Source organism: Equus asinus, chromosome 14, assembly GCF_041296235.1.
Source record: "Equus asinus isolate D_3611 breed Donkey chromosome 14, EquAss-T2T_v2, whole genome shotgun sequence".
Lineage (NCBI taxonomy): Eukaryota > Metazoa > Chordata > Mammalia > Perissodactyla > Equidae > Equus > Equus asinus.
The window spans coordinates 11451358-11470209 of NC_091803.1; the positions used below are offsets into that span (position 1 = coordinate 11451358).

The 18852-nt window shown below is 46.8% G+C and overlaps 1 protein-coding gene and 1 long non-coding RNA gene across 2 annotated transcripts in view; both read right to left on the bottom strand.

Annotated features, from left to right (window-relative positions):
• Positions 1–17917, bottom strand: part of LOC123282501 (heparan sulfate glucosamine 3-O-sulfotransferase 4-like) — a 135256-nt gene extending 117339 nt beyond the window's left edge. Inside the window, 2 exon segments of the mRNA XM_070484274.1 lie at positions 14724–15347; positions 15349–17917. Of these exon segments, the coding sequence (XP_070340375.1) occupies positions 14724–15347; positions 15349–15530 (806 nt within the window). The 5' untranslated portion in view covers positions 15531–17917.
• The window catches only part of LOC123280073 (uncharacterized), a 157722-nt gene that overhangs the window by 82574 nt on the left and 56296 nt on the right, over positions 1–18852 (bottom strand). Inside the window, exon 6 of the long non-coding RNA XR_011494119.1 lies at positions 18303–18428. This is a non-coding gene — a long non-coding RNA (uncharacterized lncRNA). The remainder of the gene's footprint in view (positions 1–18302; positions 18429–18852) is intronic.

Below are 18852 nucleotides of genomic sequence, written 5' to 3' on the forward strand. Positions count from 1 at the left end.
ACATCCCAACATTCCATTTCAGAAATAAAACAAAACATTCAAAAGTGATCTGGAAGAGACTTAAACAGATTATAGCATTACATAATGTTTTCTTTCATGGTCAAACAAGAGAATAAAATGGATAGCTGTCTATTTCTGTGCCATCAGTGCAACTGAACAGCCCACATTTAACACTCTGGCAAGGCTGAGGGGCGATGCTCCATGCCTGGACCCGAGGCTCGAAAGTCGGTCCTCCATTCATTCTCTTACTCTTCTGAATTCATTGAAAACCACTTCAAGCAAAGATCATTTGAAAGAAATTACCTCTGTGTATTACACCACGAGCGGTGAAAAATGTCCCACGTGAGACTCGATGGTCCCGAAGCAATACAAAAAGTGCAAGATGTAATCACTCAGGGAAAAGAAGTCCCCATGACAACAGGAAGGGAAAGGAGATGAGTGAGAATCTGAAGCCTCAAGTCTCTTACAATACGAGATATCCCTAATTTGTACTTGGAAATCTGTCTTTGGGTTTGAAATCCCAGAAAGGAACTTCCTCTCTATCGCTTCCCTGTCTGCCCGGGTGGTGGTGTTAAACCGAACTACACCTCATCAAACGAGGATGGGATGGGACTCCTGGCACCATGAGGGAAGCTGAATGTGTTCCATGCCTTCTGCATCTCCTGGATCAGAATGAGGCAGGTGTGCTATGAAGTGTATAGGAAGCCTGGGATTTGGGAGGGCTGATATGCATACGTACAGAAGTTGTGCCCAATAAAAGAAACCACAGGATTTTCACACCATTAGATGTATGGGTTCATTTTCCAAGTACTGTGTCCCGATACTTTTTCAGGGAGATCCCAGAAAGGAACTCCTATTGTCGCCACTGAATTCCTTGATTTGCTGCTCCCAGCCTGGCTCCTCAGTGGGGCCCCATCTCTCCAGATTCTTCCTTGATGCCCTCCCAAACTCCATAGGACATTTCAAGGATTTTAAATTTAATTATCATTACTGAGAAACAGATGTGAGAAATTCTTCTGGAATCTTGGTTTGTACAGCTGCTTCCCCCACTGGGTCTCTGATTCCTTGTTCTTGAAAGTGTTGTTGCTCTGGCCCTCTCAGCCTTGCAGAGATCTTCTTTAATTCCCACTAACACCTTCCTAACAGAAGGCCTCTCTTCCCAGAACATCATCATAACGAGACACACTTATCAATTAATCAGTATCTACCAGGGGCTGCCATGAGGCTAGGCACTTTATATAATTTATCTCCCTTAACCCAATCAACAGCCTTATAGCAAAGGTATTACACTACTTTGCAAGATCACAAAATAAAGTTCAGAGAAGCCAAGCAATTAGCCCAAGGTCACAGAGTTAGGATTTAGCAGATCTGAGATTTGAGCCTGGGTCAGAATGACGCTAAAACCTGAACATAAACCTACTGAAAATCCAATCAGAATAGAAGAGTAGGATTAAATACAGGTGACAAGTGCTGTGAAGTGTCTAATACACATTTTCAGGGTCTCCACGCTGAGCCAAACCCCCTCTCTTCAAGCCCACCCCGGCTCTTCCACGAGGTCCATAATGTTGAAGTCATAAATACTGACTTTATCATTTTAAAGTGCGTGCACGGGTGTGTGAGAGTGTGCATGTGTTTCTCCCCAGTTTTAGTCTTCCATAAAACACTTGAATGATCAGCAACCCTAGAAGCCAATCATAATTCTAGTCATGAGATGTACCGACTGGCATAACTCAGCTTTAAAGAGGCTGCCTCTAAATGGGTTAAGTATGACTGAATGACGCAGGTTCTCCCTAGGTGTAGACAGGGCGGAAGTGGACATTCTCAGAGGTGAACTCTTTCCAAGTGCCTATTTGATCCCCAAGGGTTCCCTCCACCCTGGGAGAGCTCAGCGCGCAATTCTCAAGCAAAACCAACACAGTATCAACATTAGACAACTGAGTTTTCCTGGTGGACGTTTTTGCTAAAATATCTTAGACGCTTACAAATCCTCACTCTTTTCCATTACCTATTTTTATTTTTTTACTTTTTTTTCCTAAAGCTTGGCACCCGAGCTGACATCTGTTGCCAATCTTGTTTTTTCTCTTCTTCCTCTCCCCAAAGACCCCCAGTACATAGTTGTATATTCTAGCTGTAGGTCCCTCTAGTCCTGCTACGTGCGACACCGTCTCAGCATGGCTTGATCAACGGTGCCGTGTCTGCGCCCGGGATCCACACTGGCGAAAACCCGGGCTGCTGAAGCGGAGCACAGGAATTTAACCAGTCGGCCACGGAGCCGGCCCCTCCATTACCTATTTTCAATTGAAGAAATACACTCATATGATTTTTTAAAAAGAGAAGTTCACGGTGTAAAGGATTTACACCACTCTCTGCTCTGCGCCCTGGTTTTGTCATCCACAGTGGACCCCGGAGATCGCTTCATGTCTATCAGCACAGTGCTGTCCCATTCTTTGAACACTGCATTGCAGCCCTTCTGTGGACATGCCATAATTTATTTAACCAGTCTCATACTGATATATACTGAGGCGGTTTCCAATCTTTAGCCATTGAAAATAAAACACAATTTGCATATGCCTTTTTGCTAGACAGCTGAGATTTCTGCAAACTGAAGGGAAGGTAGGATTGCTCTAACCGTGGTATGTACGTGTTCTTACATAGATGGTACCCTCCAACTCAAAAGTAAAGGTACCAATAAGAAATCTAAGTGAGCCTATGGCGAACGTGAGCATTGGAAATGAAATCTGTCCTGAAAATTGTGCAATGCACGGTTCCTGCATCCGTCCTCCTTCTGAGAGAATCAGAGGACCCACGGCCACAGACAATGGAAAGATAGACAGGATCTAAAATACATCTTGCACTGTTTAAAATAAGAATTTCTTTTTGGAGGCATACATGAGAAACCCCACCGCTCTGTACGTTTTCAGCACAAAAGAATGACGCATCAGTGGTCCTGAGCTGGGTGAAAGAGTGATGCAGACAGAGGTTCTCCAGAATTCCGGGATCTTTATGCAGTCTGCCCTCACGATGTTTGATATCCATGGTGTGTAATAGTTTCTGTAAATTAAACTTCTTAATCTAACTTTATGATAAGAATGCTCGTCCTGTATTTCAGGTACTCCCTGGAGGGCAATATTCCAGAAAACCAGTTACCTGGGGGAATTCATGAAAACGTGCATGGATTAATAAAAACTAACAGACGTAGACAAAGCAGATCCCAGCACAGCATCATCATTCTATCCTTGCAAAAGTACCACGGAATTATTAGAGACTGGTACTCCCGTTTGAGAGATAAGAAAACAAAAGCTCAAAGGTTGAACACTTATCTATGTGCACAAGGCAAGGTAGACACAGAACTCAGACTCAAAGCCTTAATTCTGACTTCAGGTTCAGCTTTTTCTTTCAAAACACAACATGGCTCTAAACAGTCCAACTGCCCTGTGACACAGGCGCTCAGGCAGTTAGGCTCAAATACTTCCTCAGCTCCAGCGACACCCAACCCTCCAGCCCCCTGCAGAAGGCTCAGCCAGGAGGCACCGGGAAGGGTGCCCCTGTACCTACAGTGAGTGACATATCAAACACGGACTTCAGCGTAATGTTTTGATTGTTAAATGCCAACTATGTAATTTCGATAACGCATTTAGAGAAACATAATCCACTCTTAGAGCATAATGGTCTATCGGGAGCAATTGAACTCTTCTAAAACTTTGGCAGCATCAGCAACAAAGGCCAGGAACCAAAAGCCACGTTACAGTGAAGACACCTGGCTTGTGCCAGCCTGCTGTGTGACCCTGGGACTCCTGCCCGCCCTTCCAGGTCACATTCACTTTCTGTGTAACACTGGGATAAGAAAGTCTCGACTTCATGAGGCTGCAGTGAGGAATAAAGGAGGTGATGTCCTGAGGAATAAAGGAGGTGATGTCCTGTGCGGTAGGCAGCTTGTGGGAGACTGTTGAGCCCACATGGTTTGTTTGAGTGGGTTTCTCTTTCTTGTACCCAAAATAGTCTTGCAAAAATAGTACGTGAAAGAGCTGACAACAATTCTTAGCCAGAGTTCCCAAGAAACGTGAGTGTCATTTCTTTTCAGAAGCCTGGAGTTTTGCAAGAAAAGTTAGCACACAGCAGGCCCTCCTTCCATTCATTAATTCATTGATTCAGAATTAGTGATTAATAAACTACCATGACGGAGTGCCTGCTGGGTGCTAAGCACTGTTCTGGGCACCGGCAAGGAACGAGGTGGACAAGACCCCACTCTCATGTAATCTGCCTTCTGGTGAGGAAGTAGTAAGTAAGTAGCATGATTTTGGAAAGTAGCAAATGGTCTGAAGAAAATAAAACAGCATCACAAGCTCAGACGTGGAAAAGGGTCTTTAAATTAGGTAACTGGGAGAGGTATCTTCCAGGAGCTGAAATTTGAGCCGACACCTGAAGGACTGATAAGGAGCTGAGGGTAGTTTAAGGATCTGGGGCCGAGTATTTCAGGAGAAGGGAACAGTGGGAATGAGCCTGGTCCCAGAATGGAAGCCACTGCCACAGTTTGCTGTTGGGTCCAGACCGCCTCAATTAGCCCATCTGGTAGGCAAGCAGTCCATCTGCATGCAGAAAATCACAAGCTCCTAGAAGGGAACGCCAGCAGATTATTCACTCCTGTGATGCTGGAAGACACCACCTCCAGTGGGAAAGAGATTTGAAACAAATAAAAGGAAATGCTGCATGTTTGTGGCCAAACACCTGGGTCTGAATCCCAACTCCACATTTCAAGCAAGTTACTTGACCTCTCTGTGCCTCCGCTCCCTCGCCTGTAAAATCACAGCGCCTATCTCGCCAGGTCCTCTGAAGACTGAATGACTCCACTGCTTGGAGCAGAGACTGGCGCACGTACAGGAATACAATATGTGTCTATCACCACTGCTGTCACTACCACCGCCACCATTATTCTTTCCCATCCACACCGTCATCTCCCTGTCCCGTTGAAAATAACCATCACTTGTCCCTGACTGGACTTTTGCTTTGCAACAACAGGAGTGCATCTAAATTTACTGATTTACACCAATTCAACTATTAATCCACATCTTGGCACAGTCCTACCACCCCTGAATTTGGGATAGAAAACAATCAGCACCCACCCCACTGTTTATGAATCTAAACAGTAACAGCTGTCTTGCCATCCTCTCCGTAATGTGGAAAGTAAGGGAATTCTATACATGAAGTACAACATTTTCGCCACGTTCATATAACCAATACTTTCAGACCACTCTCAAACACACCCTCAACTTAGCAGCAAAGAACTCTAATCAAAGGAGGAGGGAGGGGGGAGGGAGGAGGGAAGAGACAGGGACAAGATGAGAGGGAGGGAGGAGGGAGGGAGGGGGGAGGGAGAAGGGAAGAGCCAGGGACAAGATGAGAGGGAGGGAGGAGGGAGGGAGGGGGGAGGGAGTGGGGAGGGAGAAGGGAAGAACCAGGAACAGGATGAGAGGGAGGGAGGGAGGGAGGGGGAGGGGGGAGGGATGGAAAAAAGACATGCTAGCCAAGAGAAAGAGGTCACTTTCCATTTACTCCTTTCTTTGATGCCCCTCCATAAAGTACTAAAATTTGGTTCTTACAAGTCCCTTGCAACTTTTGCTAAATATATTTCAAGTTATTCTGTTTGATTGGCTGGTTCTATAAATAGAATATTTTCTCTCATTATATTCCCAAAACGGTTGGGGTAGGCATATAGGAAAACTACAGATTTTGCATAGTATTTCCTCATCAGTGTCCTTAATGAACCCTATTATTGTTTCTAATAGATTCATGGGGGGATTGTTTATCTTAGATTTTCCAAAAGAAATGAAATTACTGGCAAATGGCGATAATTCTACCTCCCCCTTTCTTATTCTTTTTTGTATCTAACTGCATCATCTATTAATTACTGAGCAATGGTAAATAATAGTGATGATAATGGGCATTCTAGTCTTGCTCTGGATTTAATGGGAATGTTTCTAGTATTACACCATTAAAGATGATGCTGGCTTAGACGAACTCTATATGACTCCACTCATAGGTGGAAGTTAACATATTGACAAGTAGATCTGATCGGTGGTTACCAGGGAAAAGGGGGGGTGGGGGGAGGGCACAAAGGGGGAAGAGGTGTACCCACAACATGACTAACAATAATGTACAACTGAAATCTCACTAGGTTGTAATCTATCATAACATTAATAAAAAAAAAAAGATGATGCTGGCTTTGGGTAAGATCCCATTTTATTAGGAGGTGTTCTAAAAATTAGAAATAGGTGCTAATTTAATCACATGCGTTTTAGCATCCATCAAATAATTCACAGAATTTTTCTCATTTACCCGTATTAAGAATAAGTCAAATTATAAGTCAAATTATTAGATTTCCTAAGATTGAACCATCCTTCCATTCCTGGAATAAACCCCACTGTGTCAGGACTTTTATTACTCTGTGAGGTAACCATTCACTTGTCCGTTTCTCCACTCTGCAGGCTCTTTCAGATCACCGGCCATGACTGATTCATGTCTGCCCCAGCACAAAGTTGACAGTCAATACATGTTTAATGAATAAATAAATGAATGAATAACTAAAATAACAAGTGCATGGAACCTCCCAAAATTAACCCTTTGTCCCTCTTTCTGGGTTAAAATACTCAGAGAGCTCATACACCTGTCCAAAGTAGATCTTTATAGGTTTAATAAACATGTGGCTAGACTGGTCCCCACTTCTTCTAGCAACAGAACCCTTGAACACCTCATCTTCATGGGGAAACTATTCCCTATGGTCTCAATGGGACTAGCCCTGGTTGCTTACTCCCCCCACCACTCCAGGCCAAAGGGGTGGCTACATCAGCCAGGCCCGATGAGGGTACTACGCAACGACAGCTTTAGGAAGGAGCACATGACCCAACCTGGACAAAAGGCATCTCCAGGAATTTCTTGCAGAAGCTCTTAAGAAAAGTTTTTTCCAAATCACTTATCTACCCTAAGTTTCATGTAGCCTCATTATTAAGTATCTCAGTGATCAGACATCACAAATGTGAACTTACATTTATAAGTAAAGTACTTTGTTCAGTGTGCCCAGACATCTTTAGATCAGCAAAACTGTACTCATGAAAATATGGGTCTACGCTTCTCCTTTAGAGGCAATCCATCATGGAATCTTCTTGGCCTTCGGGAACTCAGCTTTGCTAGAATGTGTGGTCATTTCATATGGGCCTTTGTGGTGGAGCCGTCTGTCTTTTAATGGAGAAGTTATTTCCTTCTCTATGGTTTACTACTGCTTTTGGTTGAGGGTATTTTTACGTGAATAGAGCTAGCTGCAAATTTTCAAGAGACCAAGAAAAGAGACTATAAAATTTAGAAAATTTTATATTTCTGGAATTTTTAATAGCATTTACAATTCAACACAATGCAGAAGGAAAACAATACACGAGAGACTTCCATAATGAGGTTTAACAATTCTGTAATTTGGGGGAAAGTATAAACCTCTCAATTTAAAAAATATATATTACTTCCAAAAGAATTAAATAAACATATAATGTTTGTATCTGGTTCCTGCTTACCATCTTGCCTAAAATGTAGTGAGATAACCTATCTGAGAATGAGGCAAGGTAGAGACAAACCCGGCAAAGAATGGAAAGAGACAGAGACCTTGTCAAATCACTCAAGCCCCTGGATTCAGCTTTTCCTGAAGCCACTTACCCCACAGACTTCCTAATTACATAAGCCAATAAAGCATCTTTTTTCATTTATAATAATTTAAGCTCAATTTCTATCATTCACAACCAAAAAAGTATCGCCTAATTGATGTGTTGCTTTGTTTCCCTGTAAATATGCTTTACACATTCTTAAATAAAGATTGAAAAAAAAAGTAAAGGCAGGCAACCCTAACTAGTGAGTGTTAAGAAAAAAAAAATCAAGCGCTTGCTTTTAATTAATGGCAAGATGGGCTGAAAAGCTCCCTTAGTGAATTATAATTTCAGACTGAAATTCCCAAAACAGTTATAGAGGAGCTTGTCAAGCCGCAGAAACCAATGGAATCAAGAGATGACTTGAAAGATCGGTGGTTCAATCAGTTTCAGAAATAGCATCCATTATGCAAACCCAAAACCTTTAAAACTTTCTAACGCACAACCCTAGCAATCTCTCATTCACCTAAAGTCTCAAGGCCCCTCTCCTGACTCAATTTAAAACTAAAAATGCCTGGTATGATTTACAAAAGTTAAAATAATTAAATCATGTTCTGATGGCCAGAGAACTCCAGGGAAAGTGGCCAAATCGCAACGTAGGGAGTTTGGCGGGATCTTCTCGAACAGTCCTGCCTTCTCCAGTGCCTTCAGCTCTGCAGAAAAATGGAAGGCAAAACATGCCCTCGGCATTCTAAATGCCTCAGTCCCTCTCCACTGCAGGCGGCCTCCATTCCTACTGTGGGCTCAAGAAAATGTGAGCAGGAAAGCCCCGAGAGCCTGCCCCCTTCCATTCCCCCATCCCCTTAGTGGAGAAGTCTGGCTGCAGGTACCCCAGGAAATCAGGCTCTTCTCCTCCTTCGGCTCATGTCACAGTAGACCAAATTCTGGAATCGGTTTGGATTATTCTCTGGAGAGCTACTTAAGAGTCACTTCAGGGTTTGAAATCCCTCATTCAGACACAATCTTGAAATGAAAGACAATTTGTTAATGAAAAATGCATTACAGCTTTCTCTGTAGGGCCCTCCGTACTGATAGGCAGGATAAAAGGAAGGAATTGAAGGAAAATGAAGGAGAAAAGCAAAGGAAAAGGAAAATTAGGAGAGAGAGAGAGAGAGGAGAGAAGGAGAAGAAGAAATTTATCATGTCACACACTCTGCGTGGGGACACTTTTTAAGCGCCGCTTCATTTCACCCTCACATAATCACTTGCAAGTAAGTAACACTGAGCCCATTCTACAGACAAAAAAATGGAGGCTTGCTGATAGTAAGTAACTTGTCTAAGGTCACACAAGGAGGATGCAGTGGATTCTGACTCAGAGATACAAAAACAGGCTCCAAATAATGTTGCTCCTACAGTGCTCTCGTGCTTCCTCTGAAGGGTCTAACACAGACGTCTGCTCCAGAACCAAAGCATTCTAGTGGGCGAATGGGCCCTACGGAGACAATACAACCTCATCAGAAAAGAAACAGGGATTTTAAAAAAAAAAGATGAAAAGAAAAGAAAAGGACAGAAAGAAACAATTTAATATAAGTAACCCGACGCCCAACAGAACTAGGATGGGGCAAGGCAAAGCCAGAACCCAATTTTTCTAACTCTCATGTCTTACTCAATCCACCTGACCAGAACCTATTATATAAGTATAGTTTATCAATATGGATCAAATAGGGGACTGCCTCATTAATGAGTGAAAAGCTGAAAATTTTCTCAACTTCTGGAAAATGTTCATTGGGAACAAATGGGAAATTTTGGGGGGAATTGTCCTTTTCTCCCTCAATGTTCCTCTTTCTACCCAGCTCCTTTTGCTGTTGTTGCAATGTATCTGGGAGGTATTTGCCCCACGCTCTTGCAAAATCTGCAAAGGAGGAAAACTCTAACCTAAAATAGCACACAGAAGCCACAATTCTGACAACCACAAAGGGTACGGGTGTGCCAGTTACTTTCCAAAATGAGTTTAAGCCAGAGTCACAGACTGGTAGCCGGCTGGCTGTACCCAGCCCACAGGTGGGTTTTGTTTGTCCGCAGTGCTAGCCCACACTGTGCTCAGAAGAAATTTCCATCTGTTGCCAACATTAAACACCAGATAATTTCACATCAAAAACTGGATTTCCAGTTTCTCTTACCAAGTGGAAGATCTGATAACCCTGATGCCACATTTGCACATGGAAAAGAGTAGCTGCCCCTTTAGAAAGCATGTGCGTCCCAGTTTCTCCCCACCTGGTCTGTTTCACTCATTTATACAATCGCTGTGGGCCCAGAAGGCATGTGAGTTGGTGACCCTTGGTTTAAGAGGTTAAGCAGATGTAGACTGCAAAGCCAATCATTATTAGACTTTTCCTAAAAACACCCCCAATAACAGACTCTTCTCTCAGTATTAAGACAGCTGTGACAGAAGGTAAGGCATATGAGACCAAAAGGATTTGAGAAATGGAAAAACCCAGTAGTTGAGTCCATTTGGATTTTTGGTCTAGGATACTCACTTTTTGCTTAGAAAATACATTCACTTTTATTATTTCATTTATTCCTCTCAACAATCCTGCAAGGAAGGAATTATTCTCAGATAAACTGAAAATGAGTGATGTTAAATCAGTTATCCAACCAAGATCATCTAACTAGTAAGTTGCAAAACCCAATTTTGTCCAGCTACAAACACCTTGCTTTTGAAATAATGAAAGAACACTCTGTAAGGTCATAAGGCCTGCTTCCACCTCAGGGCCTTTGTACCTGCTGTTCCCTCTATTGGAAACCTCTCCACCTAGATCTCCACATGGAAGGATCTTACTCTTTCACTTCATTTACATCCCCTCCCCAGAGAGGTTTCCCCTAACCATTTGACTCAAAATAATATCTGTGCATGCACACACACACACCCCAATTACTCTGTAGACTCCTGCTTCTCAAAGTGAGGTTCAGGGATCAGCAGCATCAGCATCAACTGGGAAGTTAGAAACGCAGAGTCTGAGGCCCCTCCCCAGACCTGCTGAATCAGAATCTGCATGTTAACAACACCCCAGGTGATCCATGTGCATTTCAAGTTTAAAAAGCACTGCTCTACAGGAGCCCTGCCCAGTGGAAATGCAATGGGAGTCACAAGTGTCATTTTAAGTTTTCTACAGCCACATTAAAAAGGTTAAAAGAACGACTCGTTTGTTTGCTGTCTCCCCTAACGCCCTACTAAAAGATGCCATTTCCACAAGAACAGGTCCTCCCTCTGTTGTCTTCTCCACTTTATCCCCAGTACCTGAAACAGTACTGGGCACACGGTAAACGTTATTAAGTGTTTGTTGAATGAAAGAAGGAAAACACATTCTAGTACTTTCTGTGCGGCAGCGTGGCACAGGGAAAGAAACCAGCCCTCTGAAATTGGACAGATGTGGTCAATTCAACCACTGACCAGCTGAGCAACATTCAGCAAGTGGTTCACCCTCCAGGAGCCACCTGGAGTGTAAACCAGGAATGTTGCTGTTTAACTCACAGCCTCATCATGACACCCCAATGTGATAACATGTCTGTGAAGCACCAACCACCACAATCACAGGCATTCAATCAATGCCAGCGCCTTTCCATTGTCCTCTTTCATTCTCTCCAAATACCACATGTGAATAACACTGCTGACCACTTTCCTCTGTGTGGCATGAGCATGACTGAAGCTGTTTTCCTGAGTTATTTTCCCCCAGCCAATGGGACCTGCGTACTAACTGCTACCACTGCAGACAACTGGAAACCGTGGAGGGTCCCTTCTCATCACCCTGGAGCTGAGTGGCTCCCAGAGCAAAGTGGTCACGGTTACTGTTCAGTCTGTCAACCACGAGGGAGGCCACAGCTCGAGTCGTCTCTGTCACTTTGATGAGTTCTGCTGTGGCAGCCAGTTGGCCTGCCACAAGGTCCCATCCCTTAGAAGAGTTCAAGGTCTCTGCCCTGCCAGAGTGTATCAGCTCATACTGAAAGGTGTGTTCTGGCTTTACCCTTTTATTTGGGGGGTGGACAGAGGAAGGAGTGGAGGGTTTAATCTACTCCCACTTATTAATCACTGGCCTCTGTCCATCCACCAAGTGAGGCTTGCTTCTCCATAGCTTTAACGCACACATCCTAATCCATCAGTCCATCCTTCCCTGAAAATCCAATGCACATGTTCTCATCTCAAATGTGTCTTTGACTCACGTTAGATCAACAGCACAGAAGAAAGCAAAACCCAGATTTAGATATAACTGGAGTGACACCAGAAATAAAACTGCTAGGGCTGCCTAGTTGGATATGAGGAAACCCCAAGCCAGCTGTGCCGAGAGCAGCCCCAATTTCTTGTCTCTCTCCCTCTTGCTGAAAACACAACCAGAACAGAAACACTAGCAGAATTAGTAGGCTATTGGGAAACACACTGAAAAGAAAAACAAAAACAAAATAAATATATGGGGGGAAATCAAAGCCTTTAATTAACCTGTGGATCTCTAACCAGTTAAACAGTAGAGCGAGATTTCAGGAAGAATACGCGGTATAACCATTTAAGTAGCAATGCCACCACTGAAAAGATGGAGTTGCACCAGGGAACCAAGTGGAAGGGTTTCTGTTACTGGTTTGAATCAATGCCACTGTTTCCTTTTCTGCAATAGAGTGAGGTTGTCATCCCCTTTTCCTACATGGGAGAGAGAGGAGCCTGAAGAGGTGCAGCAAGAAAAATCCCACACATGTCCTCAAAGCACTGCTGTCCCTCGTAAGGCTGGAGAGCAGTCCAAGGCCAGTGCCAGCCCACTCGGCTCCTGCAGGTCCAAGGGGTTTCTGGGAGTCTTCTCAACAGCCAGGTTTGGGTGGCTAATGATTCCCTCTATGTTAGACAGATTCTCCTCCCGCACTTCCAATCGGCACCACTGAACATAAGGGTCTCCCACAGGCAAGTCACTGGCATAGCAGATCGAGGACACAGAGACACCGCATGGTCCTCTGAAGTGAGGATCAAGAGGATCCAGTTCTGTCCACACCTCTCCAGTGGAACAGTTCTACAGGTGGCTACCAAATACTGACACGCAATACCACAAGGCCCAAATACCACAAGTGATGGCTGAGAGTACCACCGAGCTGGAATGACATCTTCAGTAGCCATGTCATGACAGCGAGGCCGGTTCATACCTTCCTTTCCCAGCCACAGTGTAAAACAACATGAGAAAATCTGGCATCTTCTATCCTTTCATTCAGAAAATTCTCCAGACCCTACGATGGGACTTCCTGACACGCACTCTACCATGCACACGTCATCAACGTTATTTTAAGTCACCTGAATCAAACACCCCATCTCTATTTCCAGCTGCCACAAAGCAACACAACACATGTTGGAAAGGTCTGATCCTCAGGCCTTCCTCTCCCCCAAAGGGCATCTGACACTTCTCACAAGATACACAGCTTTAAAATTAGAACTGGAAAAGACCACAGTGACCCTCATAGGGCTGAAGCTACCCCACAGCAGAAATCAGAACATTCCTACAACCAACAATTAAACAACCGAAACCTTCCCAAACATCCCGTTCTTTCTCTGGTTTGCTGTTGTTGCATTAATCATCCTGACACCTTTTTAATTATAATCGCAAACTCGAAGCCATGACTTGCAATGTTATAAATACTGATTTTCCAGTTCAAGCAGGCATTGACTGGTTTCTGTTTTGATAGGAAGGGGCTGTTTGAAGCCTCCTAAAATGTTGCAATTAGTTCTCTCGGTTGAAACAGACAAGACATTAACAGACACATTTGCTGTTTCCATTTAACCTGCTGGAATGTTTATGCCTAAGTGTACTTTTCTCCAGCTTTGAAAGCATAAGGGGTATTTTCTAAAGCGGAAGAAATCAATCAATACATATTATATATTCATATATAATAGATATTATATAATACATACCTATAGTAATATATATTATTATATAATACACATTTACTATATATTTCTGAAGTTAGGTTATTTCTAAAACTTTCACAGGCTGTAATTTAAACTTAGAAAGCACATCTCTTCAACAGCAAGGCAACTTGTCAGGAAACAATCCTTATTTTACCTATTGGCCTTGTGAAGATGATAATACCACTTTAGCTGACAAAGCCTGTGTTTGTCTGACATTTCCAATTAATTACTGAGACGCAACAGAGATGGGACCAGCCATCCAGATGTTTTTCAGAAAGAGATAAAAAGGGGGGGGGGAGCAAAGGAGGTTTGCCTTTTGGGCATCTGCTCCAGTGTTTTTTAAATGTTATGGCGGGCAAGAAAGCCGGATTACTAATTTATTTTACCTGCACTTAACTTTCTACTCTCCTCTCCTTTCCCTCACCACTGGGAGATTGAAAGAGAAGGGAGATGAACATCTCACAAGACAGAAGCTCTAATCTGTTGCCAAGGAGGCGACGGTTAAAAAGGGCAGGGGTGCAGGATGTAAAAACTCTTAGGGCACCGACTGTTGTGCAGAGCTTGATGCTCCTGATGCCAAAGCAACCCAGGGTTTCTGGAGATGGGGAACATCCTCAGTCTTTTCTAGCAAGCCAAAACTCGCCAGCATCATCTTTTTAACTGTTCCCTGTTCATTTTGCTCTAACCTGAAAATACTAAAGTCGGATTCCAGACACGCAAATACGTTTGAGGGCGATTTTGAGAGATTCCAGAAGATCTCAAAGCCCTTCAGTCAATCTAGCTATCCTGCTTCATGCCTTAGCGTCCCCAACGCAGCAGCGCTGAGCCCCACAAGAGACTGGCCTGGGAAACACCCCGTGGGCACCTGGGCTGGGGATTTCCAGGCGTGGAGCTAGGCAGCTTCAGAAAGCACCTCCTGGGTGAGGAGCCTGAGGCAGGCAGGGCAGTGTGACACCAGCTCCCCTAGCCCTGAAATACAGTGATCCCTGGCCAGCCTCCAGCCCTCTCCACGCTCCCCAGAGCAGCCCCGCCAGGGTCCGCAGAGCCCTCCCTGGGGCAAAGGGCTCTCGGGGAGGTGCCTGGACGTCGAAGGGCGTGGGAAGCCGCAGCTTTCCCTCTGGGTCTTCCCCACCCATCTATCGCCTGCGCCGAGCCCAGGGTCCTACCTGTACCACTCCAGCCCCTTTTCGTAGTTCCTGTCGAAGAAGCGTGGCTCTACACCCATGGCCCGCACGTCCAGGTGGACTCCGATCGCCTCCAGCAGCTCTCGGGTGCCTCCTTTCTTGACCCCGATGATGAGCGCCTGTGGCAGCTTCTTCTCCCCATAGTTGGGGGTGGTGAGGGCGCCGCCCCTCTCGCTGCTCCCATTGACCGCTCTCCGGCCTGCGAGCTCCTCGTGGGTGGTGCTGGACTCCTGCGCTTCCCTCTCCAGCAGCGCGCTCTGCGCCGTGATCATCTCGCCAGGGGCCACAGGGGTCCGGAGCCAGGTGTCCCGAGCGCCCCCAGTGCCGCTCGCCAGACCCCAGTCGTCGGCCCCGGGGGCAGGGGGCTGCTTGGAGGGCTCCGGGGGCTCCTCGCGGCTCGCGTTGTCTGGCAGCAGCGCGGAGGACTGTGAGAGGGTGCCGAGGCGCATGGGGGGCGACATTAGAGAGGGTGGCGGCGGGCTCGGCGGCAGTGCCGGCGGCTCCGGCAGCACCACGGGGAACTGCAGGGTGCCCGAGCCGCACAGGAGGCTGTAGCACAGGTAGATGACAGACAGGGACAAGGCGCAGAGAAAAAGCAGCTTGCGCGCCAGGCGGCGGCGGCGCGGCGAGAGGTGGAGGCGGAGGCGGAGGAGGTGCGGGCCACGGGGTCATCGCGGCTTCGGACTCGCTGGGCAGCGGCGGCGGCAGCCCCCGGCGCTGCCCGGACATGGTTTCAGCCGCCGCCAGTGCCCCCGCTCGCCCCCACCCCCCCAGCCGCCCAGGCTGCATGAAGCGACGCCACTGCACCCCCGGCCCTGGCCGCTGTCGCGCTGCGCCAGGGAAGAGCCCGGCTGCATGATCCCCCTCCCCACTCTTCCCGCGGAGTCCGGGTGGCCCCCCACTACCCCCCTCAGCCTCCGGCAAGGGGACCAAGGGGGGCGCGCGGACCCGCCGGCTGCACCTGCTCCGTCTGCAGCGCCCCCGCTTCCCCGGCTCCGACGCGGCTCCTGCTTCATTCTCTGCCGCCGCCGCCGCGCCCTGTTGCAGCCCCGAGTTCCCTCCCCGCTGCTAACTTTCTGCGGGGAGAGAGAGGCTTGGATGGGAGGCGGAGGGGCCCGGGCGCGCGGTCCACACCGCCAAGGGAAGGGGGAGCGCGCCTCGCGTGCGCCTGCAGAGGGGGACGCGCAAGAGAGGCGTGCGCTAGGCCTGGGGCACCCGGCAAAGCGGAGATCGTGCCCCCTCCCCCGCCCCGCACCACATTCATGCTGGAGAGGTTCCCCTCCCCTGGGAGCCTGGGACGCCAGTTTCTCCTTCCCTCTCCCGATACTTTCAGAGACTTAGAGCCCGACGCCTGCCGCCAGTGCCGCCCAACAGGTAGCTGGGGGCCACAAGGTGGTGAGCTCTCGCTTCCCCTTTTCTCATGGGACTCCAGGCAAACTCGGTCCATCTGTGACCTGCCCTTCTCCCTTCCTGGACATCCTCCTGCCTTTGACCCAGGAGGAATTTCTTGTCTGTACAAGGTTTCCCATCCCAACTTCCATCTTTCCAGCCTCCCCATCTTAGCTTGAAGCTCCTGATTGGTGGAGCTTTGACACAAACCCACAAATTTCCTTGCCCTAGAGCTTTTGCCTCTGTCCCGCCACTGGTTGACTGTGCTTTCTGCTCCAAAAGGAGAGGCTGTCTCCTCCTGGACACCCTGAACCACAGATGCACATGCGCCCTGGATTTCCCTGGACCAAAATAGACTGAGACTATCATCGCTCTAAACACCTTATAAGCAGAGAGAAGTTGTGTTGCTGTGTCTGTGCATCGCTTCATTGAATTAAAAAGTATCTTCTTTGAAGAGAGATTTCCGTCCCTCACCTCCCTCTCCTGGGGGGAATGGTAAACATCAGAAGGCTTTGGAACATTCAAAACTACACTTTGCTTCCTGTTTCCTTTTGCACAGGGAGGTAGAGGAAATGCGAGGCTGGAATGGCAGGAAAAGGCAGAGCTATCAACTGAGGCACTCCAGCGAACTCTGCTTCCTGGGGGCAGAGGCTGGCCCTGCAGGCACCTGGTGCCAGTCTTTCCCAGAGGCTGGCTCCAGTGAGTCCTGTTTACCCTGCTAGCCACAGCTGGGTGCCTGGAGGGTCTGCTTTCACCTACAGGGCTGATGTGCTTGGCATCTCCGGTTTTGTTTGATCACATAACAGGAACAACAGTTGAAAGAAAATGTATATAATGTCTAAATATTAACTAGATACCTAGTGCCAAAGAGAGAAAAAAATGTTACTCCAATAACATGAACAAAGACTTTTTCCCTGAGTGAACAGAAGCTCACGGGTGCTCTCAGGTGGACGTAAGCTTCATTCTCTGCAGCTTCAGCTCAGATAAAGATTATTCCTTTAGAATATATTTTTTATGGTACACCGGAGACCTCTGAAATGCAGAGTCTGGTGTCCTGTAAATCATTTCGTGGAACTAGGGATGCTTTTTCAAACACCACGCGACTGCACTCCTGTAATGTTAATGGGAAGGGGCCAACTGGAGCTGGGAGCAGCACAGCTTGCCCATCCCTCCTTCAGCTCCAAGCCCAGCTCTGGGTGGCCGCCCAGAAGGGCCCGCCCGGTTGCAGCAAATATTGCCACTGCCGTGGTCCATCTCGCTTTCAAAGCTAAGGCGCCAGGATGCCCAGCACGTGGTCCAGGGGCCTCCCGACAGTCCCTGCCCGGCTCCCGGACTTCTCTATCCCCGCTCTGGGCAATCCAAATGAACTTGCTCTGTAGCTAGTTTTACTAAAGATGTGCTTTCAAATTTGGAAAGGTTTTGATGAAATGGTACTAACATTTAACCTAGAGGTGGCAAACTGCTAACAAATTAAGAGCTGAATGTGGCCAGCGCAGTGATATTAAAAAGTTGAAACTGGTTGCAGTGGTGTAAAATTGAGGACTTTCCCAAAAAATTTGGCTATGAGGTTTCTGCTGAAATAGTAGATCCAGCAACTTTGGGCCCCTCAGCCAGAACCGAGAGGCCCCCCTGACATGGAGCATGTGCCCTGTTCGTCACGGTGCCCCCCCAGAGTGCCCTCATACATTTATGTCACTTGCCTGGATGCTGCTAATGAGGACACTTCCCAGTGTCCCTTCTCCCTCTCGTCCACAGATAGTCCTACTTAAATAAGAGACTCTTGAAAGAACAGATTAGAACTCAGACACACACAGAGGTAAGACCGTGCGAAGACACAGGGAGAAGTGGTCGGGGAGAGAGGCCTCAGAAGAGACTAAACCAGCCAATGCCTTGATCTTGAACTTCGGCCTCCAGAACCGTGAGAAAATAAATTTCTATTGTTTAAGCCACCCTACGTGTGGCATTTTGTCATGGCAGCCCCAGCAAATGAATGCAACATCGGAAGCAAATAGGGCAGAATTGAACGTCTGTTCTTTCTGGATATTGGGGCCGGAGATAGAGGTCATACTATGTACTCTTCTGCATATTTGAAATATTTCCATAATAGTTAAGAAAATAACAAGCACATCCCTAAAAAGAATAACCAGAGAGTAGAAATTTATGTCTGATTACCTTACAGGCCAAGGTGGGTTTCGTGTTGGGCAGGTGGTTCTCTTCCACAGGGTGTGTCAGTCACCCATGAATTCCCGTCTCTTGGCTCCGCCATTCCTGACGCCTGTATCATTGTCTGCAACCAATCTGCACAAGGAGAAAGAAGGAACACGGAGAAGACACACCTGCTTTCAAAAGTTCCAACCTGGAAATGGCACACACCACTTCCACTCCCATTGCATTGGCTGAAACATAGTCACATGCCACACCTCACTGCAAGTTGCTGGGTGACTGCCTTCCTGGGCACCCAGGACAAGGATGTGGACAAACAGCCAGTAGTCCCACCCACAATGTCATCAGGTTGACCCTGGTCTTCATGCTGCTGCTCAGTCCACAGCGTGTCTGCCAGGCCTATGGTTAGGGTTTAGATATTTTACAAAGGCGCGGGGTTGGGGGTCATGGTTTGGGACTTCAAAGAGGAGGAAGCCAATTCACAAGGAGACAGAAAACCAAATGTTTGCTGGGCCATCTCTACACAAATGAGAGAGAACTTGTGTAAAATGGGCCCGGC